The sequence below is a fragment of the Muntiacus reevesi genome, chromosome 4, assembly GCF_963930625.1.
Source record: "Muntiacus reevesi chromosome 4, mMunRee1.1, whole genome shotgun sequence".
In the NCBI taxonomy this organism is placed as follows: Eukaryota; Metazoa; Chordata; class Mammalia; order Artiodactyla; family Cervidae; genus Muntiacus; species Muntiacus reevesi.
This window is the reverse complement of record NC_089252.1, coordinates 114,140,401-114,166,524: the sequence shown is the minus strand read 5'-3', so window position 1 is coordinate 114,166,524 and position 26,124 is coordinate 114,140,401. Positions and strand designations below refer to the sequence as shown.

General features: G+C 51.7%; 3 protein-coding genes and 1 non-coding gene across 4 annotated transcripts in view; 1 reads left to right on the top strand and 3 right to left on the bottom strand.

The window, feature by feature from the left end:
* CAND2 (cullin associated and neddylation dissociated 2 (putative)) overlaps positions 1-1,780 on the top strand; it is a 29,885-nt gene extending 28,105 nt beyond the window's left edge. The window contains exon 15 of the mRNA XM_065933945.1: positions 825-1,780. Within this exon, the coding sequence (XP_065790017.1) occupies positions 825-1,052 (228 nt within the window). The 3' untranslated portion in view covers positions 1,053-1,780. The remainder of the gene's footprint in view (positions 1-824) is intronic.
* Positions 1,781-2,388: 608 nt separating this feature from the next.
* RPL32 (ribosomal protein L32) lies at positions 2,389-6,400 on the bottom strand. Its single transcript, XM_065933946.1, has 4 exons — positions 6,334-6,400; positions 5,418-5,518; positions 4,656-4,837; positions 2,389-2,567 (listed from the first exon to the last, which is right to left on the bottom strand). Exons 2-4 carry the CDS (start codon positions 5,511-5,513, stop codon positions 2,438-2,440), a joined length of 408 nt encoding a protein of 135 aa, XP_065790018.1. The 5' UTR covers positions 5,514-5,518; positions 6,334-6,400; the 3' UTR covers positions 2,389-2,437.
* LOC136168106 (small nucleolar RNA SNORA7) lies at positions 5,598-5,737 on the bottom strand. Its single transcript, XR_010663258.1, has one exon. It is a non-coding gene; the product is annotated as a small nucleolar RNA SNORA7 (small nucleolar RNA).
* Positions 6,401-8,029: 1,629 nt separating the features above from the next.
* Positions 8,030-26,124, bottom strand: EFCAB12 (EF-hand calcium binding domain 12). The gene is made up of 9 exons (XM_065932514.1): positions 26,076-26,124; positions 21,263-21,711; positions 18,763-18,945; positions 16,726-16,882; positions 16,182-16,378; positions 15,082-15,295; positions 10,799-10,958; positions 9,115-9,174; positions 8,030-8,288 (listed from the first exon to the last, which is right to left on the bottom strand). The coding sequence occupies exons 1-9, from the start codon at positions 26,122-26,124 to the stop codon at positions 8,030-8,032; spliced, it is 1,728 nt and encodes a 575-aa protein (XP_065788586.1).

The window sequence follows — 26,124 nt, the reverse complement described above, 5'->3', positions numbered from 1 at the left end:
ACACTATTCGGTCATTATCACTGTCTTATTCTTACCATTACATACACAGAACAGAGGCTCAGAGAGGTTACTGACTAAGGCTACAGTAAAGCTGGTATTCAAACCTGGCTGTCTTTATTAAACATGTCCTGAGTGTCAGGCCTTGTGCAGGTACCACCAGGCATGTGATACTGAATATGGTGGACTCCCTCCTCTCCCATCCTAATGGGGAAACTGAGTCAGACACTTAGATAGAAATCGCTGGTTGATTGCTAGCTATCAGGCAGTTACCCTGGAGTGCCTCATGGTCCCGGGAGGATCTGGAGCAGAAGGCTCACGGAAAGCTGACAGAACAGAGCCTGTCACACCCAGGGGACCCAATAAATGCCTGCCAAGTGCAGGAACTAATTTGGGTTTTGGAAGGGTTTGAATTAACCAAGAAAAGGGCAGAGCCATTTGAATCCAGCACTGCCCAGCCCCAATGCCAGGCTCTTAACCTCTACCAGGAAGAGCCTGAGTATTGTCTGGGTTGAGTCATGGAGTGTCCAGAGAGCAGATCAGGAACCTGGACTTGATTCCATAAACAGTAAGGAAATTCCCAAGATTCCCTAATAGGTGGGTGAGGTGGGGATAAGCAACAGAAGGCAGGCGAGCCAACTTTGGGCTGGTAAGCAGAATGGGTTGCACTTGAGTGGGGGGAAGGGGTCAGCTAGCAGGCTGTCAGAACAAGCCATCCATCAAGTTGAGCGGTGCCAAGAGCCTACTTTAAGCACGTAAATAAAGCTAGTAGATGGGGCATGAGCTGGGCAAGGTGATAGGTGACCAGCTCATCGTTTCCACTTTAGGTCAAAGCTGGTTCCGTGAAACAAGAGTTTGAGAAGCAAGATGAACTGAAGCGCTCGGCCATGAGGGCAGTGGCCGCCCTGCTGACCATCCCGGAAGTGGGCAAGAGCCCCATCATGGCTGACTTCTCATCTCAAATCAGATCCAATCCCGAACTGGCTGCCCTCTTTGAAAGCATCCAGAAGGATTCTGTTTCGACTCCCAGCACAGACTCCATGGAACTCAGCTAGCACCCAGCCCCTGGGGACCCCAGCTCGCAAGGAGGCCCACCAGAGTCAAAGCCAGAGCCTCAGCCTCCTACCACCGCAGGCCTCTACTCCTGCCCTTTCTCCATCTCCCTGGGGGCCCTCCAGCTCCTGCTCGGGGCTTCCAGCACCTTCTCCAGGGACCCCAACTCACAGGCTCTGCCAGAGCTGCCAACAGTTGGCCCTTTTAACTCAGGACAGTCATTCAGAGGGGGTGTGGTAGTCCTTCCAGGCCTCCCGTGAAAATGGATGTGATTTCACACAGGTTAGCCTGGCTCCCTCCAGCCGGGGGTCCCTGCTCAGTGTTTAGTCTTTAGAAATAAAATACTCTCGTGCTCATAGGAGGCAGAGGGCCGGCCTTCCTCCCCACCACTGTCCCAGACGTCGTCATTCTCCTTTCTCTACTTCACCTGTTCTGATCTGCCAAAAATTAGTGCTTTGGCTGGGCATCTGAAAAGCGAGATACCTCTATGAGCTCTTCACACTTTAGAATCCAAAATGCTTTATAGTTTTGCAAGGCCAGGTGGGTTGGGTAGGAAATAAGATGTAATTTTTTCTAATCCCCAGACTCTCATGTAGCAAATTGGCAAATGTGTCACCGGATGGTTTGTGAACCCGTCCTCTTTACTTTTTAGTATCAAGGACACAGAAACAGTCAATGTCAGGCCAAACAATTTTCTGCCATCCCAGGTCAATAAAGGACAGATCCTGAATCATTTTCTCTGCACAATTCCTTTCCTCAGTAGTTAAGACCGTCAGAATGCTTCCCAAGTCTTTCAGAGGAATGAGATGACCAGTAATTTACTCAACATATATTTTGTTAGATTAGGTTTTGAACAGGACCCAATCTGAGACATCCATCTACTAGAACTGTGGGATTTAAACCCAGTCTTGTGCCAGAGTGCCACATGCCCTGTCCCACGTGACCTGTGCTGCTTAAACCATGTGTTGGAAAAATGGTTCATAAAAAGTCATAGAACAGCTGAATTCTAGCTATTGTTACCTGAGATCTACGGCTACGGTTGAAAAGGGAACCTGATTGTCCTCAGTGTTTGTAAGAACCGCACAGGGTAACTTCTATTCTAACTTTACAAAGTGAGGCTAAAAATGACTACCTGCTTCAAGTGCAAGGACCCTCCATCTGGGTCTCAGAACCTACCCGGGTCTGAGCACTTGAGGTGTGTGCCCTGCCGAAGGATCACAGGTCCTTTACAAACCACCCCTTCCAAACATAAGGTTCCAGAGAGCACAAACAGGCAGAAGACCAATCTGGCAAGCTGTCATACTGAAGAGTAAGAACCAAGGGGGAGACACCAGATGGTCGGGTTTTATGCTTTTATTACCACAAACAAAATGTGCACACGAGCTGTCTATTCATTTTCCTCGCTGCGCAGTCTGGCATTGGGATTGGTGATCCTGATGGCCAGCTGGGCTGCTCTTTCCACAATGGCCTTGCGGTTCTTGGAGGAGACGTTGTGAGCAATCTCAGCGCAGTAAGATCTGGAAGAGACGATCAGTACGGGGGTAAGGAGGCCTGCCTGGAAGGCACATTGTGTTCCACTGGGAAGGCAAGAGCTTTGGTTCCTCTGCTTTCAGAGCCACAGCACTGGAGGCAGGGGCTGCAGACTTGCCTGATTCCATGGTGCAGGCAGCAAGCTCCTAAGTGTTCCCTGGTAGTGACCCCTCTCACTGAGTCCTCCCAGCAGCCTTGTGACCCAGGCAGCACCTCCATTTTACAGACAAGGAAACCAAGGAAGGCCACAAGGTGGAAGTGAATTCCCAAGTCACAGCCAGGCCAGGATGGCTCAGCCCTCTGAAGGTTCTCCCTCAGTCCTCTGGGCCAACCTGCCCAGCTCAAGGCAGTCTCAGGGAGCTTGGCCTTGCCAGTTAAAAGTTTAGGTAAACTTTCTGCAAAGCAACCAACAACCAAAATCCAAGAGTCTGTTTAAGCCAAGGGCTCCCCGGGCCAGACCATAAACATTGTTTGTTTGCTGCAGACAAAATTCAGGTTGAAAAGTAACAACGTCTAGAGACTCACCCACTGAATGACAGGACCCAACAATTCCTGAGCACTCACCACCAGGTTCTGGTCTATTCCATTCCTTCAGTCACATCCCACCCCAGGTTGTCAGCAAATTGGTCTCATGAGCGCATTTCAGCAAGGAAATGCCTTATGAAGCCATTACAGCGGACACACTACCCTGGACGAATTTCAGCAGACTCTAAAGGCAGCCGGCAGAATTAAGAACTCTGCAGGAAAATAGCTTCACAGTGAGAGACAAACCAATCCAGACAGAACTGCTTTGTTTTAAAGTCTACTCATGCCAGTATCTTAAAGGAGACTTAAGTTGTGTCACACTTTCCATCTTTAAAAAAAACACCACCACCCAGCTCCTCGTCTATGTGTATTTAATAATCACGATCACAGCGCACATATTTAAAATACTTTTTTCTCTGCTTGGGCATCTTCCATACATGACCACTGGGGTTTTTTTGGTTTTTTTTTTTAAATGACCACTGTTTTTAATATAGGCACAACATTCCGCCTGGTGCTTGTGCCCCCACCATTCACCAGTGATGTGTTGTTCAGTTACTGCAATGATCAACTTAGTTTCAATTATTTAAAGATAAATGCCCAGAAATGGAACTTGTGAATTAAATTAGATTCAGAGTATTTCTGTGGCTATTGATAACAAACTACCAAAGTACTATTAAAAACACACTTATCTTTATGGCAACCAGCAACATATGCAGTGCAATCTTTACTACACAAAAGGTATTAAACTACACCATTCTGTCACAGTTCTCTACCAACCTGCTAACTCAGTGCGGTTTGGGCATCCAACATTAATTCCTAAGCCCATCCTTTCCAAAATACTTCCAGTATTTTAATGATAGGCTAAATTCCTGACTTAGAGAAACTCAACAGTGAGTGAGAATACTAGTTGTTTATTACTTGTGCCCAGAATTACTATGGGTAGTGGAGGAAAACAAACTCTCCTCCACTTAACCAAAAAATACCGTTTCCCCCAATCCAGATTAAAATTGTGTCTAAATCACCCCCCACGAAAAAAACTTTTCCCATCCCACTGCCCTACACAGACCACAGGTCATTTACACACAGAGCTCCCCAGGTGTCTAAATTCCTCAGAACACGTGCTGTCCTCTGTCTGCGGCCTCTCCTTTCTCAACTTCCCATCAGGGCCCCAAATGAGGCAGCAACGCCTCCACGCCTGCAGCCTTCTGAAGAGTCCTGTGGCCACAGCACTAAGAATCCCTTGGGTCTTGGGCTCTGTTTCATCCCTGCCCCTCCTCCCCACACAAGTAATGTTCTGGAAAGCACTGCCAGAGGATGCCGCAGTGCCAAGCAAAGCCATCACCTCTTTTCAGGTCCCAGGCCTCTGCACTTTCAGGACACCCCCTCCCCCCAGCAAAGGAAACACTCTGGAGTCCCCAACAAGCATCCTCCAAGCTCCTGAGGACACAAGACTCCTCCAAATGCATTCTGGAAGGTCTAGAGCCGCCTGCCCAAGCCGATCCCACAGGCTGGCCTCTGACGCCTGAACCCGGAGGTGAGACCCAACTCACTTATTGCACATCAGCAGCACCTCCAGCTCCTTGACGTTGTGGACCAGGAACTTCCGGAAGCCGCTGGGGAGCATGTGCTTGGTTTTCTTGTTGCTCCCGTAGCCGATGTTGGGCATCAAGATCTGGCCCTTGAATCTCCTGCGCACCCTGTTGTCAATGCCTCTGGGTTTCCGCCAGTTCCGCTGGAAATAAAAAAACACACACGGTTAGTGTCTGTGAAGATACCAACTCTGCCTTCAGGAGAAAAAAGGGGGCCAAGATGAAAAGGAAATGTGCCAAACTCGAGTTGTCTTTGGGTAACAGGATTTCACAGGAGCCCCTACATTTGACCAGCGCAAACACACACCCCCATTCACACGCCTTCCAAACAAAGGAAAAGCAGACTACATACCCATGAACCGTGAGGGGCCTGTGTGTAAAGATGAGGAGCCTGGCTTTCAACGTCACACTCAGCACCTAAGTTTTCCCACCTATGCAGTAAGTATAATCTCTCCCTCATATTGTCACAAAAGCACCTGAGATGTAACTAGTATAAGCCTCTACATACCTCAAAACAGGCCCATGCCCCGTGTCATTTAAATGTCAACTTTACACATACATCAAGAGCCCGAGTGCCAGTGAGGCAGGGACACCTGGGGTTCTAGAGAGCCCTGCCACCAGCCAGAGACCAGTCATCTAGCAAAGCTCAGAAACCCAACAGCCTGTTTAGGAACCATCTATTTTCTTTTCACCCAACACACACTTCCATCCTGGGCCACATACCTTGATTTTGACATATCGATCTGACTGATGCCTAATGAACTTCTTGGTCCTCTTCTTGACGATCTTAGGCTTCACGAGGGGTCTGAGGGCGGCCATGATGCCTTCAAGAAAGAGGCGAGAGACCATGTCAAAGATGACTTCTTGGAAGGAGACTTTCTCGCCCTCCCCGGAGGCTTGAGCTCTTGTTGCAGAGTGTCTTCCAATCACCAGATACTGAGCAAACTGGGAATGGAATGGGTACCTCTGCCAGACTTGCTTTCCCTCCCGACTCCGAAGCTGGCAGAATACAAGCCATTCTCCAGATGCGATCCTGGGAGGTTAGGGGGTCACCCTGCAGTCAGAGCCAAGAAAGAATGCCGCCAAAGGGGGATCCTCGAAGGTCAAGACGCAGTTTCACATTCCCAGAGATCCTGACCCGATATCAGAATTTCGGTTAATTACACTCAGCATTTTTTTTTTGGCGGTCCTGTCACAGCAGCAACCCCAGGGCCAGAAATTGGAGGAGGAGCGCCGAACAGTGGCAATAGACAAATACACGTGAGTAGACAGGGCTAAGCGAGGTGATCCGAGGACTCGAGCTAGGGCAGTCAGGCCGCAACTATCCCAGTCGCTTCACAGCCCCCTAGGATCCCCGCATAGTCTGGCCCCAACCAGCGCCCTGCGCCCCCAGGGCTCAAACAAGCTGTCCGCAGCTCTGACTGACCCCAGGCGACCTCCGTTGGAGCACAAGCGGCCCTGGGAAGCGAACCTCCATCACCCGCCGGGCCGCTTCGCTCGGATTCTGTACGCGCTCCAGCCAACCAAGAAGGGCAATGCCCACCCAGACGACTGCTCGGAAGGACGAGCTTCCCCGACAGGCGGCGAAGGGGACAGACGCAGACCGCAGAGACGCGGATGGCCACCGATTAACACTCACCGAGTCAGAGATGGCTGCCACCTCCGTAGGGCAGCGCCGAGGAAGAGAGAGGAAGGGGCCGCGCGGGGGCTGATGGGACGTCACTCCGCATCCTGACAGAGAAAAGCAAGCACTTCCGGCGTTTAGCCCTTCAAAGATACTAAAGACACGTCAGAGAAATAATACTGAAAAAAAGCCGAGGCTGCCTGTGTTTTCCTAGTTATTAATATCTAGGAGTAGCACTAAAATTTTTCATGCCTTCAGTTGGGGCCGCATAAAAATTTGAAATTCTTTTTGAGCTTCTAAGACCTAGTGAGGAGTCACTCACTTCCGCCAGGAATTGAAGCCGTCCCTCCGGAGGATAATCCAATTTTTAGGTTATTTCCGCCCGCGTTTCTTCTCCCGAAGTGCGCCTCTTAGTGGCCAGGAGAGAGCAAAACATAGACTTCCTAATAATTCTCTCACGTGAGTTTATAAACAGCAATGAGACGGTTAAAACACTCATTCGGTGGATTTCGCATAGTTCCATGAGATAGTTCTATTAGTTTCCTAATTTTACATATGTATGGAGTGAAGTTTGGAGATTTCACACACACACACACACACACACACACAAATCCACCCTTCTAACCATTAAGCTAGACGATCTGGTTATTCATTGTTCTTGGTTTGTTTAATTTTACCTTTTGTTTTTAACATTAATGTCAAAATCAAATTTCAAGAGAAAAGAAAATGGCCCTTGATTCCAAGATCTGAACACAATACGATGTCTTGTCTTCAGTGATCTTGGTACTTACACAGCCAGACGGAGACAGAAGCTGAGATGGATTGATTGTGTTGTTGACTGCGTAATGGGTGAGATGGTAAGGGAGTGTTGAAAACTCCTTGGTGAGATTTTGACTGTGGAGGGGGAGAGTGAGGAGACCCGGAGACATGAGATGGGAGTTGTGAAGGGAATGTCTTGTCCAAAATCACATCACTGGCAGACCTCAGGAATCCCGCTTGTCCTGCAGCCGTAGGAGTCAGCTGGGATGCCCAGCACAGAGGCACTGAGCTGACAGCAGCTCACAGGGTGTGTGTCGTGATGGAAAAGGTCTTGACGGGGTCAGATGGGTGAGTCAGGGGAAGGGCTCATGAACCAGAGAGTATGCTTGCAGTTGCAAAAGGCCCAAGAGTTTTGGAAGTAGTGACCCAAAGGGCTCTGTCTTGAGGGGGGATGAGGAACATGCTTATTTTATTTCAAGAGGTGGGCACAAGGGTACCCACACTGCCTGCTGCTTGCTGGTGGGCACTGAGGTCCGGGACGAGAGGCTGGAGAGGTCATGCCGGCATCCCCATCAACACCCCAGGAAATGTGCCTGCTGTTTTCCCCAGACCCTGGACCCCAGCTTTCCAACACCCCTCTGGCCACAGCTCCTGAGTCCAGAAATTACATCAGCTGAATCACAGGTGAAATGAGGAAAACTCCAAACCGGTTTTATTTCAACAGGACAGAGGTTAGGAGAGGGAGACACTCAAAGACCACATCTTTCCCTGGACACATCCACCCTCTGAGACACTGGACGCTTTGTCTGGAGACAGCTGGCCCAGGCCTTCCCATTGAAACGACTTCTCTTGCTTGGCTCTTTGATGCCCTCCCTGTGTCTACGGCTCTGGGCTGCTAGCTGCACTGGTGCCTGGCCCCAGGATGGCTGGGTCTGGCAGCACCTGGGCCACTCTAGTTGATGTGATAGATCTTGTGGGCATCGTAATGGGCGTAGGTCATGTAATTCATGTCCTTAATGGGCCACCAGCGGTCGGGGTGGTGGGTGGCCGAGTAGACGTGGGGCTGCTGCTGGACACAGCTGAAGATGGGCAGGCTCCGGTCCATGGTCACAGCGGGCAGGTAGAGCCGCAGCTTGTCCAGGAGGTGACCCGGCCAGAAGAAGTTGGGATGGGTTAGCTGCGCACCGCTGGGCCTCTTCTCCTTCAGCTTCCTGGGGAAGGAGAAGACAGAGATCGTCATCATGGAGACAGGGGGCAGCTGGGGCTCCTTCCCCAGCGGAGGCGCAGCACTGTGCTAAGCACTCTAGTACTCTGTTGTTCTGTCGGCCTCACCAGCGAGGACCCGGAGGCCTAGAGAGGCGAAGGCATTTCCCCAAGGCCACGCAGCTGGCAAGTGGCGGGGGGCGGGCTTGACTGCCAGTGGGCTGCCTCGCAATCCAGACTCTCAACGTGCACAGCACCTGTTCTGTAGAGGCATTTTCACGTGGAGTCAGCACACCTGGTGGGTCCAAATCTCTGCTCCGCCACTTAATAGATCCGTGACTCGGAGCAAGGAAGCCAAGCTTCCGGTACGGCAGTTTCCGCGTCTGTGACATGGGACTGCTAAGAGAAACTTCATAGGGCTGTGGAGAGGATTTACGTGAATTAACGAGTGGAGAGCAGGGTCTGCCTGGCACTCTTGTGTGCGCAAGCGTGCTAAGTCTCTTCAGTTGTGTCCGACTCTCTGCAACCCCGTGGACTGTAGCCCGCCAGGCTCCTCTGTCCATGGGATTCTCTGGGCAAGAATACTGGAGTGGGTTGCCATGCCCCTCTGAAGAAGATCTTCCCGACCTAGGGATCGAAGGCTCCTGCAGTGCACGTGGATTCTTTACTGCTGGGCCACCAGGGAAGACCCTGGCGCTCTTAACAGTCATTTTACAGATCCTCAGCTCCTGAGCACTGAGTCCTGGATGCTGGGTCTCATGGACCCTGCAATACTCGAGTCCCGGGTCCCTTTCTCCCACCCCCACCCCCCAGAGTTAGATGATCACTACAGACCTGGTGAAGTCCTCAAACTCCTTAAAATTGATTTTCTTGATTTTCTTCGGCATTTTCCTGGTGGAGGAGAGAGAGAGAGAAGTATCTTGTCAGGAGACAGGAAATCCAGGTCAGTGGGGCCTCAGGGAGTAAGTAGGTCAGGATGACGGGGGCCCACCTCTGAGTCCAGACCAGAGCCCTGGAAAGAGAACTTCTTCCCCCTGGGCAGGGCCCTGACTCTGTCCACCATGCTCCAGTGGAACACACAGTGGACTGGAGGGTCTAAACCTCTGGGCCCCTATTGGGAAGGCAGACAGGACGGCAGCCCTGGACTCCCAGCCTGGCTGGTGGGGTGACTTGGGACAAGTCAGTCCGCTTGTGGGGGCCTCGGGTTTCTTGTTCCCCGGCATGGAGACTTCTTAAGCCATTACGAGACATGCTCAGTCATCTGAATCCTTTTTGCGCCGGCGACTCCCATTTGCCCTCCAGAGCTGAATCCCACCTTGAGGACAAGTGTGGTGAAAGCTAACACCCCAAACCTGGAGCCGGGTAGACATCACTTAATCGCCACAGCACTCTTTCCCAGCAAGCCTGCATCTGGCCTCGGAATCTTTGACAAGGCACGTTAAGGAGCCAATGAAACCAGTCCACCCCCGCCCCGGGGGACCTCTATCTTTTATAACTGGGGCCTGTCGGAGCAGGACAGAAGTCACTTTCTCAGCTTCTTGAGGTTCATGGCTCGGGAACTGGTGGCAGCCACGCAGGGGATCGAGGCCACTCTCTGGGTGACCAGCTGCCCAGCTCCCCCTCAGCTCTTCCCCACCAGGGCTGTGGCCAGCGCCACCTGCAGGCGAAGCCCACTCCTACACTCGAGAATGGCCTGAAGGGATGGGCTATGACGATCAGTGCTCAGGCGCTAAGGGTCCTCATTGTGTGTGTGGTAGAGCTGTTAGGCCCATTTTACAGATGAACACGCTGAGGTTCAGTGAGCGAGGTAACTGTCCATTTGACCCCTGGTCTGTGATTTTCACTCGGCTCCACTGCTTCCCACCCCGGCTGTCTGGCCAGACCACCCAAGCAGGCATCTGGCAGCGATGGATGGTGTGGAGAGGTACTCAGCCCCTCCCCTGTCACGGGATCTGGTCAGCGGCCCCGTCTCCCCTCCCTCCCTCCACTCTGCAGTGCCCACCAAAGCTGGTTGGTAGCCTGCTCACCGGTCACCTCCTGACAAAGGAGGGCATTCTCTTAGAGGGGACTTGGGCTGATCTGAGGGTCGGGGGAGGCCCCAGGGCAGAGTTCTTTTCTCCGGGCGGGGGTGTGCAAGCCCACCTTTTGCTAGAGAAGGCAGAGGAGGGGTTGCCACCACTGTCCTTGGAAGGGGCCCTACACCCAGCCCACCATTCGTGAAGAGGCCTCCCCGGTTTCTCGAAAAAGTCCTTCTTTTTAACCTTTTCCAGAGACCTTAAGGTTGTGTAGGATGTAGTCAGGAGGGCAGCTGCGTGGGGGTGAGGCAAGGAGGCTGGGGAGACGCGTGCAGGGGGAGCACGCGGCCAGTCCGTGGGGATCAGGTGAGCTGGATATGCCGGGCAAGGACACAGACACCGACCCATGACCCCCCTGTAACTGCCCACCACCCCACTCCCCCCAGCCACGGGGCATCAGTGGGCAGGAGCGCAGGGTGGGGAAGGAGGGGCTGACACTCAGCTTGTCAGACTTCTGAGCCACAGGCACGGGAACGGCCTGGGGCTGGAGCGGGGCCAGGTTCGCACTGAAGGGCTTGAAGTCTGAGTAGTAGCCTCCCGGCTGCCGGATTGGGCGCACCTGGTCCTTCTGGAAAATGATCTTGTCCCCTGGGTACATCAAGGCTGTGAGCAGGAGGAGAAACACGGCCTGTCAGCCCGAGACCCCTCCCCAACCCAGCCTTTGGGGCCGAGGGGGGCTATTTTTAAAAACAAATTCACATTCTTGTTTGAAAAGATTTTTCTTATACACATTCTTTTTTTAACTTTTTTTATTTTGGGTCTCCAGTGGCACATGAAGTCTTTTTTTTTTTTTCACATGGAGTCTTAGTTCCCCGATCAGAGATCAAACCCACAGTTCCCTGCACTGGAAGCTTGGAGTCTTAACCATTAAGCCTCCAGGGAAGTCTCTTTACTTTTTATTTTTAAATGATGGTAGGTTCACAGCAAGTTGCAAAAAACAGTGCAGTGGGTCCGCAAACCCTTCCCCTGCCCGCCCCCCACCCACCCCATGGTGGTGAGTGCAGCACGCTGTCGGCAGCACGCTGGCAGCACGCTGTAGGGAAGTGGGGCTGGCAGGCTACCACTCAGGGGATCAGAGATAAGGGTGCCTATTCAGAACCAGGGCGGCGGTGGCCCCGAGGCCTGGAGGCAGGTAGGAGGGAGCGTGGCCCCACACCCTGCTCTGCAGGGGCGGCCTGGTCAGGAGTCCCTCAAGGAGGAAAGGAGGCCTCACCCAAGACGTCACTGGATTAACTTAGACTCGGTGGATGGTGGGTTTTCTCGTGCAGGAGAAGCGCTGGGGGCCCCACCCTCCTGCAACTACTGAGCAGGGCTCGCCCCAGCATCTCGGTGTTCTGGATACAGTGATGGAGGTTTACTCTCCAGGTTATTAATTTTTTTTAAGGTTTTTTTTTTTTTATTTTTTTTAGTTGGTGAATCAACTACAGTTTATTGCTTAGAATGCCCCCTCTCCTCATCTGGCCAACACAAATTTATTTCTTTATTTACATGATCTATTTTGGCTGAGAGGCTTGTGGGATCTTAGTTCTCCGACCAGGGATGGAACCCATGCCCCTTGCTTTGGAAGCTCAGCGTCTTAACAACTGGACTGCCAGGGAAGTCCATGATTTTTTTTTATATTATTATTATTGATAATTATTTATTTGGTGGCACCAGGTCTTAGTTGCGAGGGAATTTCAATCTTTAGTTGCAGCATCTGGGATCTAGTTCCCAGACTAGGGGTAGAACTCAGGCCCCTTGCGGTGGGAGCATGAAGTCTTAGCCACGGGACCACCAGGGAAGTCCCAGGTTTTTCATGTTGGTTGGTTGGGTGGAGGGCAGGGATTGCACAGGTGAGAAGGGAGAGGAGGGAAGGGGGAAATGGGCAACATCAACATTTTTAAAAGGTTTACATGATTTTTAAGCTACATTTTTTAATGTATATACATATAGGACTTTTTAAAAATGACTTCTAGAACTAATCCATGTGAATAGCAAATAAATAAGAAAAAGAGATTTGTGAAAGGACAGTCGTTAAATATTATTGGTGGTCAACTCAGGCTGGGGGACTTTGTTTAGATTTGTTTTCAAAAATGTAAATGAGCAAGATTTATCTATAAAATTAGGGGGAGCAGAACAATAAAGCTATATTCAGTGGGAATATATTCAGTGGGAGGGTAAATGTCTCGATGTTCTAGAAGTCTGGCCCATGAGCTTGAGGCCTGGGGTCTGAGCCCACCAAGCTCTAGCCTCAGGCACAGACCTGGAAGTGCTGGTCTCTGTCATGGACAGCCAACGACAGTGGCCAGAGATGGACTAGCATCTTTTCCACTTGGACCAGTCAGAAGCAAATGGAAGCCCACCCACAGATGCTCCTATGTGCCCGTGAGTGAGGGATCCTGCAGACACGTGAAGCTCAGCTGTGTGCGGGCCCAGGAGCCAGCAAAAGCCGGTGGTGGAGAGAATCAGTAAAGCCTCGATCCTCTGGTGGGGACAGACCAGCCGGCATGTCTGGGGGCAAGACCTAGCCCGCAGGAGCAGTCGTGTGCCTGGGAATCCTGCCTACGTTTTAGAACACATGCAGCCCCACCGCGCGCCAAGCCCAGGTGATCTGGGAGCATGACACTCCCCAAGGAAGGAGGGAGGAAGGATGATTTCGTGAAAAGTCAGGGTCGAGAGCTGTGGGGTCACCTGCTGTATCTCTGCCCTTCAGCCAAGACGGCAGCAAGCAGCTGCCCAAGCGAGGGGCGTGCAGCTTGTGCGGGAGACAGTGACAATTTAGGCTGGTTGGCCTGTGTTCCTGTTGGCCACTTCCTCCTGTATAGATCTTTTATGGCCTGACTTGTATCCCCCCAAATTCATATATTGAAGCCCTGACCCCTAGAATTTGTATTTGGAGATGAGGCCTTTCAAGAGGTGATAAAGCGAAAATGAAGCCACTAAGGAAGGCCTGCATCCAGACTGATTGGTGTCCTTAGCAGAGGAAATCTGGACACAGAGACAGCAGGGGCGCATGTGTGCACGGAAACGACTGTGTGAATAGACAGCCAGACGGTGACTATCTGGAGGCCAGGGAGAGCGATCTCAGAGAACATGAACCCTGCCAGCACCTTGATCTTGGACTCTCCAGCCTCCACAATGGTGAGAAAATACCTTTCTGCTGTGTAAGCCCCCAGTCCGTGGTGGTTTGTTACAGCAGTTCTACCAAACTAGTACAAGACCCAAGGTCCTCTACACTGAGCGTTTGTTTCCCCTCCCAGGGGGAAAAATAAGGAAACCACCAACTGTAACTGTTAACTCTTGTTCTCAGCAAAGTCAGGGCACTTTCCGTGTGTCCCTTTATCAGAAAACCACAGCCCAGTAGGGCCACAGCTCCTTCCTGCAAGGTTCCTACAGGAAAACCTCTGCCCTCGAGTACAGCAGGACCGGCTGCTAAATACATACTTCATAAATGTGGGATGCCAGCATCATTACATGGTCATCAGGGGCCTTTCGGGCCACTCCTCTGCCCCATGTCTCAGAAGCATGCAGTTCCCCCAGGAGTGGAGGGTTCAGATCTGCTTGGATACATGGGAACACAGGTCCTGCCCCAAGCAGAGGGCGGGACCAGTGCCAGAGCTCAGGGTTGAGACCTGTGGCCCAGCAGAGGGCAAAGGGCTCCCGCAGAACCCATCTCCCGGTGCATTCTTCCCTCTGTGTGGCAAAAGCACGGACAAACAGGCCTGGCCAAGACGAGTGGGTTTGGAACACTCCACGTTTCGACTCGGTTACCTCTCCCAGCCAGGCTTCCTGTCCGAAATCGCCTACTCTAATAAGCAAACTAATTCATACTTAGGAATAACAAAATAGTTTCCCTTTATCGTGCAATCACAATTCCCAAGGACAAAAGCATATTTGTGAAAAAAAAAATCAGACATAAATATTAAATGAAACAATGCATTGTCTGCAAGTCTCATTCTTCAACCATCTTTTCCCTGATCCTACAATAGTTTTATCTGCTTAAGAAAATAGCTCTTATTGTCAGTAAATGTGAATACCAAATAATTATGATATAACTACATTATTTCATCTTAACAACTGCCTTTTGAGGTCTTCAAGTTCCTTTTTTTTAGGAAACATCACATGCACAGATTCACTCACTTATAACACCGATGTATTTCCTACATTGACAGGATAGTCGGTGGTCATTCGGGACTGTTCCTCCCGGCCCACCTCTGGCTGCCTCACCTGGAACTCCAGTCCTGGTGCTCCCTTCCCTAGGCTGGGGAACCGGGACTCTGGGCCTATGGAGCCTATGGAGAGTGTGGGCCCTGCAGGGCTGGAAAATCCCCTCTCGCAGCGAACCAGGGGACTTCCCTGGTGGCGCAGGGGACAGGAATCTGCCTGCCAGTGCAGGGGACAACAGGTTTGATCTCCGGTCTGGGAGGATCCCACGTGCTGCGGAGCATCTAAGCCCGTGCGCCTCAACGGCTGAGCCTGTGCCGGGGAGCCAGAAGCCCGTGCGCCGCCACGAGAGGGCAGCCCCCGCCCCCCGCACCTGGAGAAAAAGCCCCCGGGGCGCCAGAGCCCCAAATAAATACAAGCGAACCCGGTGGGGCTGTTCTTCCCCCCGCCCCGCTTCCCCGCCGCGTCCCCGCGGTGTGGTTGGGTGCTCGCCGGCTGGGGAAGGACAAGCCTCAGGTGGCTGCCCCCTGGCCCCCGGCTCGGGGCGCCTTGGCACCTTACCAGCGGCCCCTGAGGCCCGTACCTCTCATTAGGATGTCCTCGGTCAGCGGGAGGCCGTGCGCCTCGCAGACCTTCCAGCACTGCAGGTAGACCAGGAAGGTGTCCATGCGGGACCTGTTGAGGATGCCCTCCATCTCCCCATGGACGGTGGTCGGCAGGCAGTGCTCGTCGAAGTGCTTGTCCCCGCTGCGCACCAGGCGGCACTGCTCCGTGTACTGGATGGAGGGGAGGGCCAGCTGTGGGGAGAGCGCAGGCGGGCACTCACTCCTCCTCGCCTCCCTCCGGGCCCAAGGCAGACGCGGAGCCTCAGCCGCCTCTGCCCCCAGGCCCCGTGAGTGCAGGTGTTGATGTCAGCCACTCGGGAGGAAAAATCACCCGTGGTCAAGGTGACCCCTGGATAACATGTGAATGGTCCCGGCACAAGGTTCTGTGTGCACGGCTCCTTACACAGAAACGCACACGCGACCGTATGCACACACGGAAGGCCCCGTGCGTGCGTGCTAAGTCGCTTCAGTCCTGTCCAACTCTTTGCAACTTCACGGACTGTAGCCCAGCAGGCTCCTCTGTCCGTGGAATTCTTCCCAGCAAGAATTCTGGAGTGGGTTGCCATTTCCATTCTCCAGGGGATCTTCCCGACTCAGGGATTGAACCTGGGTCTCCTGCATTGCAGGCAGATTCCTTACCATCTGAGCCCCGAGGGAGGCACCTAGAACAGTGCATGACGCATCACAGGCTCTCAATAAATATTTATCGGGAGAATTAATTCATCCTGTCAGTTCTCCCTTCCTTCACTCGACGGGTGTTTCTGGAGTGCCTACTCCAGTGCCAGGCCCCAGGCCAGGTTCTGGGACTCCAGCTGTGATGGATGTGCAGTCCTGGCCTCAGGATTCAGTCATGATTCAAGAGTTGGAGGAAGGGAACTCGGTATTTTCAGAAACATCCTATCAACTCATCTTATCAGAAACCTTGGGAGGCAGGTGTTGTTCATACACACAGAAGAGGGAGCGAGGAGGTAAGGAAGCCGGGACCTCAAGAGCTCCCCCGGCCAGAAGCTGGGGCACATGGGCAGGTGGGCCCGGCCTGCCCGCTCCCGGGCCCCGTCCCTCCCGCCGGCGGGGGCACCTTGTTCTGCCGCTTCCTGTCTCGGTAGCGCTTGCCCACGTCTTCCATCTCCTCTAGCGTCATGGGCCGTGCCTCCATCTCCGTGTCGACCACGGGCACCGTCAGCAGGTCCATCTTGGGAGCCTCTGGGGATACATCTGCCTTCTGCTTCGGGGATGGACTCTGTGCGGAGCCGCCATCCGTGGACGATCTGGAATCTAGGGGCGGAGGGAAGAGGCAGAGGAAGGGGGAGCTGAGAGGGTGCCCGGCCACGGAGCCCATCGGGCAGTGACCAGTGTCACCGAGCGGGCACCTAGAAGGCGTCCCTTCTTCCGGCACCTCTGTGGCCTTCTCCTCCCTCTCCAGCACCCGGCCCCAGCCTTCCTGGTGCCATTCCCACCCTCTAGCATCCTGCTTTTCCAGGCCTGCTTCAGGCCTCTGAGGCCCCGGGCAGAAATGAGATCGTGGCCCTGCCGCCTTCTAGATTTGAGTCTGCGGCCAGGCGGTCAGCCTCTCTGAGCGTCAGCTTCCCCCCTGCACGGGAGCGGCGGAGGCGGATACGTACTCTCTGTCGCAGTGGTCAGGGTGCTTCGCTGCTGAGCCAAAGACCACAGCTTGTAGGTGCTGGCCAGGTTATCCATCGTGATGGTGTTGTGCTTCCCCAGAGAGCTGAGGTAGATCACAATGTCCTCCACCTCCTGGCTTTTCAGAGGGACTCTAATCTGAGGAGACAAGAGAAGCCCCCAGGCGGGCAGCCTCGCTCCAGACGTCCTGCTGGGATGGCCAAGGCCTTGCCAGCCTGGCCCCGCCTCCCTGTTGAGTTTCATCCTCAGCCGCCCCCAGCTCACATCCAGGGTCCCTGTGAAGGAGCTCAGAGCCTCTCCCCGGGGCCCTGCACATTTCTCACCCTCTGCCTTGACTCAGGCGTTTCCCACTTTCTGCCTGAACAGCTCCCATCCCTCCTTGCAAACCCCGGTTCAGACGTGTCCCCATCTTTGCAGAGGCCGTTACTTCTCCCTCTGGCCTCCCTGCCCTCTCCATTCCAATCTCAGGCTTCCTGTGCCGGACTGGAAGGAGGATCTCACATCTGTCATCCTTGTCCGTGAGGGACACAGAGGCCTCCCTTAACTGAAGTAAAACAGAGTAGGAAATCTGATGCCTGGGACTCTTTTAAGGGTGACGGGCAACTTTGGAGAAATACAATACTTGCCAGCAATACTGAATAGTCAAGAAAAAACGGTGTGAAAGGAAATGTATCTTTGCCAGCTTCTTTACACGCTGAGCTTTACTTAAAGATGATCAGAACTCACCTGGTGCTAAAGGATTTAGTGTTTGATCTTTTTGATGACGTTGATTAAGGACCCTTTATTTTTTGTTTTAAATGCTTTGGGAAAAAAAAAAACTAAAATAAGAAAAAAAAAAAAGAAATGCTTTGAAATGTTAAGATAACTACATGGCATAAAATGAAAGTAAAACTGCTGGTGATTTAAGACTGAAAAAAGTGTAGCATTCCCCTTCTTTCCTAAAGTTTTTTTTAAAGGTATCATGTATTCAAAATATATAAAAGCTTAAGTCACCCAGACCAGGAGTTAGCAGACTTTTTCTAGAAAGGGTCAGATGGTAAATATTTTAGGCTCTGAGCCATGTGGGTCTCTGTCATCACTACTCAACTCTGCCCTCCTGGCATGAGAGCAGCCATGATGACGCATAGACAAATGTGTATGGCTGTGTTCCAAATAAAACTTTATTGACAAAAAAACAGGAGACCAGTTGGATTCGACTTCTGGGGCATAGTTAGCAGAGTTCTGCTAGAACAACAGGACTTTCTGTGATGATGGGAAGGTGCTGTGTCTGAGGGGTCCAGCAGCAGAGCGACTGCTGAGCACTCCAACTGTGGCCCCTGTGCCTGAGGAACTGGAGTTCTGGTTTTATTTATCTAGAGTTAAATTGAATTTTTGAATAATCCGTCAAGGTGTGGTCCAAGGACCCACGCCATGGGCATCGCTAGGAGCTTGTTAGCATGCAGCATCCTGAGGGGGCTACCCTGGTGGTCCAATGGTTAGGACTCCCTGCTTCCACTGCTGGGGGCCCAGGTTTGATCCCTGGTCAGGGAACTAAGATCCCATAAGCTGCGTGATGCTTCTCCCCATCAAAAAAAAAAAAAAAAAGAAGGCAGTATCTTGGGACCCCCACACAGAGGTACAGGGACAGAAGCTGCGTTTAACAATACTCCTATGTGAGTCACATGCCAGTGATGGTTCCAGAAGTTCTAGAAGGTTCTAAAGGCAGGACTGAAGATCCAGCTGTCTCTGTGCTCAGTTCTGGGGTCTCACAGGCAAGACAGTGATCCCTAAGCAGCAGACTGGTTACAAGGCTGACTTTACAGACTTCTCACTCAGGTAGGGCCTTTCAAGGTCAGACTGGGGCAAGGTGGCCTTAGGGGTCTGATGGGGGCCTCAGGTTAAGCCACATATTCCAATCCGGCTTTACATGTAATACGGGGGCGAGTCAGAGCAGGACTGGGGATAGCGTAGTGGGGCCGTGGAGGTACATGGGCACCCCCACCCCACCTCAAGCCAGCAGCGGCAGGGGAGGCGCTTACCGCCTTGAGAACCATGATGAACTCCTCCCTGGAGATCTGGTGCTCGCCCCGGTCCACCTTGTGGAACAGCTCCAGGATCTTCATCTTGTGGCAGTGCAGGTGGGAGAACAAGGTCGACAGGGCGGGGGGTTTGGGCAGTTGGAGCTGGGGCACCTGCCGGCGGGAGGGTCGCTGGCTTTTCTTCTGAAAGAGGCAAGAGGAGGGGGCAGAGGGGAGCATTCAGGAGACGCCACGGAGCTGGGTCCCCAGATTTAGAAACAGGAAAGACAGAGGCCGAGCCATGCCACCCAGACAGCAGGGTGCAGGGCAAAGGGCGCAGGCGCGTCCTGCCACGGGAGGCCTGGGCCGCTTGGCTTCTCTGAGCCTCCAAGTTCACATCAGGCACAAGAGGTTTGGACAAAATGAGAACTAGAACTTCATGCTCATCCCCATCTCTCCTGTCAGACCAGTCACTATTATAATCCCACTGGGCTCTCAGTGCATCAAAATATGAGCCCCTGCCTGAAGCCACCTGGAGCCTCTGCTTCCCCCACTTCCCAGCCTCTGGCCCCCTAGGGTCCCCCGCCTGGAATACCTCTCCCTTTTCCATCTGTCAGAATCCTACTGCTCTTCCCTTTCCAGGTAAACGGGAATACAGTCAGCCCTCCATGTCCATGGACTCCACATCCATGGATTTAAAAACTCCAGAAAGTTCCAAAAAGTAAAGCTTGAATTTGTCACAGGCTGTCAACAGTTTATGTCATACTTAACATGATATTTATAACTACTCACATGCCCTTTACATTATATTAGGTAATCTAAGTCATCTAGAGATGATTCAAATGTAAGGGAGGATGCTTGTGAGTTATATGCAAATACTCTGCCCTTTTATATGAGGGTCTCGAGCATCTTCAGATGTTGTTATCCGTGGGATACCCCCCAACAGATAGCAGGGTAAACTACTTAGGAAAACCGTTCCTTTAGTGTGGTGGAGCCCTTGACAGTTTACAAAAGGCCTTTTTGTTCCCTAGCTTACAGCTCCTCAGCGGCCTGGAGTCTATTAGTGGCCTGGAGTCTCTTAGTGACCTGGAGTCAACTGCAGAGTCATTAATCTCTTGTGTCTGCCTCCCCCACTAACATGTGAACACCCTGGGAGCAAGACCACGTCTTACTCAGCTACATTCCCCACCTCCTATGCTTGTACTGAACAAAGCCCCCAGCCCTTGCAAGCAGGCAATAATGGTTTGCTGAATGGAAAAGAAGGATGCCGTGAATTCGATATTAGGTATTAGCTTCCCTTTTCACAAATGAAGAAACAGGCTCAGAGAGGTGAAGTGACTTGCCCAGGGTCACACAGCAAGTAAGCAGTGGATTTCTAACCCAAGTCCTGTGCTTACACCTAGAGGCTGGGCTGCTGGCAGGAAAGGGTGTGTGAGAACCACGAAAGCTGGGTTTTGACTATGATTATACCAAGGACCAACTCTGAAGTTTGGGGGCTAACCCAAATGAAACCAGTAACTCTGCAATAATAATAAAAATGACAAACATTGAACCAGGGCTCACTATACGCTCAGCATGTCTCAGGCACCCTATACATATTAATCCATTTGGATTTTGCAGCAACCGTGGGAAGCAGGCACAATGTTTCTCCCCATTTAACAGTTGAGGAAACTGAGGCCCGGATCATACGGCTAGGAAGTAGCAGAGCTGGGTTTAAACCCAAGTTATCTGACCTCTTAGGCCAGCTTTACCTGAACTGGGAGAATTTTCAGGTGTCTGTGTTGGATGCATTTGGAAGATGAGGGCTCTGGCTACTGACGCCAGTTACTATCCCTATGGGCTTGGACAATGTATGGCCTCACTGAGCTTCTGTCTTCATATTATAGAGGGAACAATATGTATAATATTGTTATTATGTATAATAATATGTATAATATACACAGATATGTATAATATACACACACATATATATATATATAATATGTATAATATACACAGATTCATATACAAATGTTGTAAGATGTTTTCTTAGAAAAGAAAAGATTTATAAGATTTTCTTCCAGTCTCACAACTGTGATCTTCACAATAGCCCTGTGAACACATGGCGGGGGTGTGTGTGTACGTGTGTGTGTGTGTGTGTGTATGTGCTCAGCCGCATTTGACTCTTTGCGACCCCACAGACTGCAGCCCATTGGGCTACTCTGTCCATGGGATTCTCCAGGCACGAATATGGGAGTGGGGTGCCCTTCGCTTCTCCAGGGAATCTTCCTGACTCGGGGATGGAACCCGGGTCTCCTGCATTGCAGGCGGATTCTTTTCTGTCTGAGCCAATAGGGAAGCCCAACAAGAGATCACAAGTACCCCTCTTTTTCAGGACTTCTGTCCCAGGACTCCCCTGGACTGGGAGTGGGGATGGTAGGGGTTAGGGTGAGAGATCCCCACCCTTCCTAATCTGAGGGAATGAGTGACAGCAAGCCCCTAACACCCAAAGTGTCCGCGCCTGGCAAACGGGGCTGCTCACCGCGGTGTCCCTGCTCATGGCCAGCTGGCTTGGCAGCCGAGCCACGTGCCGAACCTTGTGGATATCACGTAGGACCTTAGCCTCGGACAGCGTGAGGCTGGCCTTGTTCTGCAGCCACCTCTCGACGTTGCCGAAGGATTCCAGGTCTTTCCGCATCTTCTGCCTCTTTCTGAGCCACGCCCTCGGGTCCTCCGGCTGTTCTTGGATGTCGACTTCCGGGGCCTTGGGGCTGGGGGTGGGCTCCCTGGGAGTCTGGGGTTGGGGTGTTGGGCGGACGGGCCTCGGAGCCTCCTTCTGCGGCAGGATGATGACCCGCCGGCGGCTCCTGGGTGGCTGGAAGTCCTCCTGCTTGAACTGCTTGAAGCAGTGGGCGATGACTGCTTCAGGGTTGAACACCGGCTCCTTGCTGGCATTTTCATCGTCAGACAAGGACTTAGACTGGTAGAACCCTTGGAGGAAGAGGGTTAGAAGGTGAGTTCCTATCGGGATGAGGACCAAAGGAGTCAGGAAGGAGAAATGCTTCAGCGCTGGGCTGTGTGTCCGGGAGCCTGGCTTCCAGGCCTGACTTCATTGTTGCCTTGCGATGATGGTGAAAATATTTACATCTAACGCGACTGGGCACTCTCCGCGGCAGGCACTGTGCTAAGGGATTTCTGTGCTTTCTCACGGAACCCGTCTTAGGTTCTAATCTTACTCCACCCGACTCTGCCTGCACCTTACTCGTTGGCAATCAGAATGACCTTTTTAAAATGCCATTCTGATGGTATGAACATCAGAGGCAGCCTAGTGCTGGAAAGAGCCAAGGCTTTGCAGCCAGAGTGCTCTGGCCTGAGTCCTACCTAGCCCAGCTGCTTATGGGCAGCATGATCTCTTATTCTTTCTGGGTCTCAAGCTCTTCATCTGTAAAATGGGGATAATGGTGGTACCTGCCTTACTGTGTGGTAGAGATGCTTAGAATCTAGTTTATTCATAATGCTCAAGCATGCTCAATCATGTTCAACTCTTTGTGATCCCCCTGCCCTCCATGGACTGTCATCTGCCAGGCTCCTCTGTCCATGGGGTTTCCCAGGTGAAAATACTAGAGTGGGTTGCTATTTGCTCCTCCATGGGGTCTTCCTGATTCAGGGATTGAACTCGAGCCTCCTACCCTAGCAGGCAAATTATTTAACCCTGAGCCATCAGGGAAGCCCTTGGTAGATGGTTATCTTTTCCAGTACACTGTGAACCAGGATCTCATCTCTCTTGTTCCCTGCTAGAGTCCCAGCGCCTCCACAATGCCAGCATACACTGGGAGCTCAGTAGATATTTGGTGGTTGTTGCTCAGTTGCTCAGGCGTGTCCAACTCTTTGTGACCCCATGGACTGCAGCATGCCAGGCTTCCTTGTCCTTCACCATCTTCCGGAGCTTGCTCAAACTCAAGTCCATTGAGTCGGTGATGCCATCCAACCATCTCATCCTCTGTGTCCCCTTCTCCTCTTGCCTTCAATCTTTCCCAGTATCAGGGTCTTTTTCAATGAGTCAGCTCTTCACGTCAGGGGGCCAAATTATTGGAGCTTCAGCCTCAGCATCAGTCCCTCCAATGGATATTTGGGGTTCATTTCCTTTAGGACTTCCTTGTGGCTCAGATGGTAAAGTGTCTGCCTGCAATGTGGGAGACTCAGGTTCAATTCCTGGGTTGGGAAGATCCCCTGGAGAAGGAAATGACAACCCACTTCAATACACTTGCCTGGAAAATCCCATGGACGGAGGAGTCTGGTAGGCAACAGTCCATGGGGTCACAAAGAGTCGGACACCACTGAACGACTGCACTTTCCTTTCCTTTAGGATAGACTGGTTTGATCTCCCTGCAATCCAAGGGACTCTCAAGAGTCTTCTCCAATGCCACAGGTAAAAAGCACCAATTCTTCAGTGCTAAGCCTTCTTTATGGTCTAGCTCTCACATCCATATGACTACTGGAAAAACCATAGCTTTGACTAGACAGACCTTTGTTGGCAAAGTAACATCTCTGCTTTTTAATATGCTGTCTAGGTTAGTCATAACTTTTCTTCCAAGGAGCAAGCATCTTTTAATTTCATGGCTGCACTCACCATCTGCAGTGATTTTGGAGCCCCCCAAAATAAAGTCAGCCACTGTTTCCACTGTTTCCCCATCTATTTGCCATGAAGTAATGGGACCAGATGCCATAATCTCAGTTTTTGAATGTTGAGTTTTAAGCCAGCTTTTTCACTCTCCTCTTTCACCTTCATCAGAAGGCTCTTTAGTTTCCTCTTCACTTTGCTAAGTGAGTGAATTACAAGTGGATGGACCTAAGAAGTTGGCACCATGATTATACCCATTTCATAGATTAAGACACTGTGCTCAGAGAGGCCAGAGGACACACAGTTGATTAATAGCAGAGGTGGACATGAACTTTGGCTTTCCTGGCCCCAGAGCTCAGCTCTTAGCCATTTCTTGATATTACTCCAGGCTGTGACCTAATCCCACTGAGTCTCAATTCTTTTACTAAAATGACAAAAACTCTGCTCTAGCAACCTTCCAAAACTGTTATGAAGAGCAAATGAATAACAGGTGTGGGAATGTTCTAAAATTCAGAAGGAACAGAGCATTATTATTAAAAAAAATCTTAAAAAAAAAATCTTGTCACCTGCTACATCATTTTCCTGCTACAATGAAAACTCTCCTGCTTAAAACTTTTCTGTTACTCCCAGCTGCCTCCAGGATAAAGTTCAATCTCCTTAACATGGCCCCACCTGTCGCACCCGCCCCTGCCAACCACCCCCCCCCCCAATCTCTCCAGTGCTTCCTCCTCATCCCTGCTTCCTCACCTTGTATTGGTTCCCAAGCTAACCTGACTGTGGTCCCAAGGTACCCCCTTCTGCCCCTGCCCCCCTTTCTGTCTTTGGAATGCACTTCCCTCTCCCCTGCTCACTTGGTCACTCCCTACTTGGCCTCAGAGGCTCAGCTCAGGCATCACCTGTCCCCAGAAGCACCCCAACCCCTCCCTCCTGCCCCTCTGGGTCCCAGAGCCCCCAAGCTTAGCCCCCTCATAGCATTTACCATATTTTTCTTGATGCCGATACTTTTCCCCAACAGCCTGTGAGTCTCCCAACGGTAAGAACTGTGTCTTACTTCCTGTGAATCCCCAGTACCCAGCCTGGCACAAAGTGAACAGTCAGTACAGTTGTTAAGTCTCTTTACGATGCACATGTGTTCCTTTCATAGTCAGAAAATAGACTATGTATACATTAATATGGACAGAAGTAAGCACTTCTCAACAACCCATGTATTATTTCTTTGACGACAAGATGCTGGGTTCGACTGAGAATGTAGTCATTCATCCAACCAGCATTTATTGAGAACTACCCAATGCTTTTTACAAATCTCTCCCTGAATTCCATCCTACTTCTCTGACTACTTACTCTTGGGCTTCTGTTTCCTATCCACTACTAAAAAGTCGATGGCTTCCAGGTTTACACTTGGGTGCTCTTGTGTCTTTTTTTTCAAACAATCTCCTCCACTCTCATTTCTCTGGCTCTCCATATGCAGAGGACTCTCATACCAATATTTATGACTCGGAATTAGCTCTGACTCTACATACAGTGGAGAAGAAAAATGGCAACCTACTCCAGTATTCTTGCCTGGAGAATCCCATGAACTGAGGAACCTGGTGGGTTTCCGTCCATAGGGTCACAGAGTCGGACACGACTGAAGCGATTTAGCATTCTACCTACACCTGCCCCCAAAGCACCTCAACTTGTATGGCTGACAAAGATCTCAAACTCAACCAAGACTGAACTTATCTCCACGTCCCTGTCTACTCTTCTGGGAGGTTCCTCATCTCTGTAGAAAGCACCTCCATCTGCCAGTCATCCTGGCTACCAACCTGAGTGTCAACCTTGATCGCTCTTCCCAAGTTCTCTATCTAATCAGCCCCCAAGTCCCTGAAGTCCCCTCTCGCCTGGCGCCTTTCCCTAGCGTCCCGGGTTCTTTGGCCGGGGTATTTGGGACAGCTCCCCACTCCCAACATTCCGAGTCTGCCAATTCATTTCTGCATTTGCTGATGCTCCCAATCTGATCCCATTATTCTCAGTAGCTTCTCCATCTCCTGGCTCCCAAGAACTCTCGGGATCTCATCCCTTCTGACCCCTCTCACCACTCATTTCCAGCAGCACTTAAACTCTGAGCAGTTTTCTGAAGACACCATGTCTCTGGGTCTCTGTGCATGCTCTTCCCCTGGTCTGGAAGGCCTATCCTCCTCCTCCTGGCTTGGAGGCCTCCGTGTAAAGATCTCTTCCAGGACCGTGGAAGCATTCCCCGTCTCCCCCGCCTCCTCTGCGCTTAGTAGATCTCTTATTCCTGGGTGTCATCCTTGGAACCAGTATTCATCCCTTTTTCTGGGCTTATCCATATATCTGTCATTCACCTCTAAAGTTGTGGTGCTGATCAAGGACAGCAGGCTACCGGGCAAAGTTTGAAGACTGGTGTTCTTTTCCATGCCGCTTTTCCAGTACTGAATGTACTAAAGTCTGGTGAGGAAGCAGGGACAGTCCAGAGGGCCTGGACACCTTTCCCGGGCACATGGGTTGGGCCTCTGGTTCCAAACCAAGGCGACTCGGCCGGCTTCTCCGGCCCTGGCCCGGAAAGCTGTGAAACACGCATGACCTGCCCCCCACTCCTTGGCAACCCCGCACCCAGGGAGGGGACGGCACAATGGGATATCCTTCCTGTCCTAGCCCGCTTGCACCCGTCCACTCGGGGGTCGAGGGCTTCCCGGAGGTGGCGTCGATTCCCGGGAGCTTAGGGTGAGCTTACGGAGCAGCGCCCGGAACGCAGCCTCGTACTCTTCTTTAGAGTCGTCCAT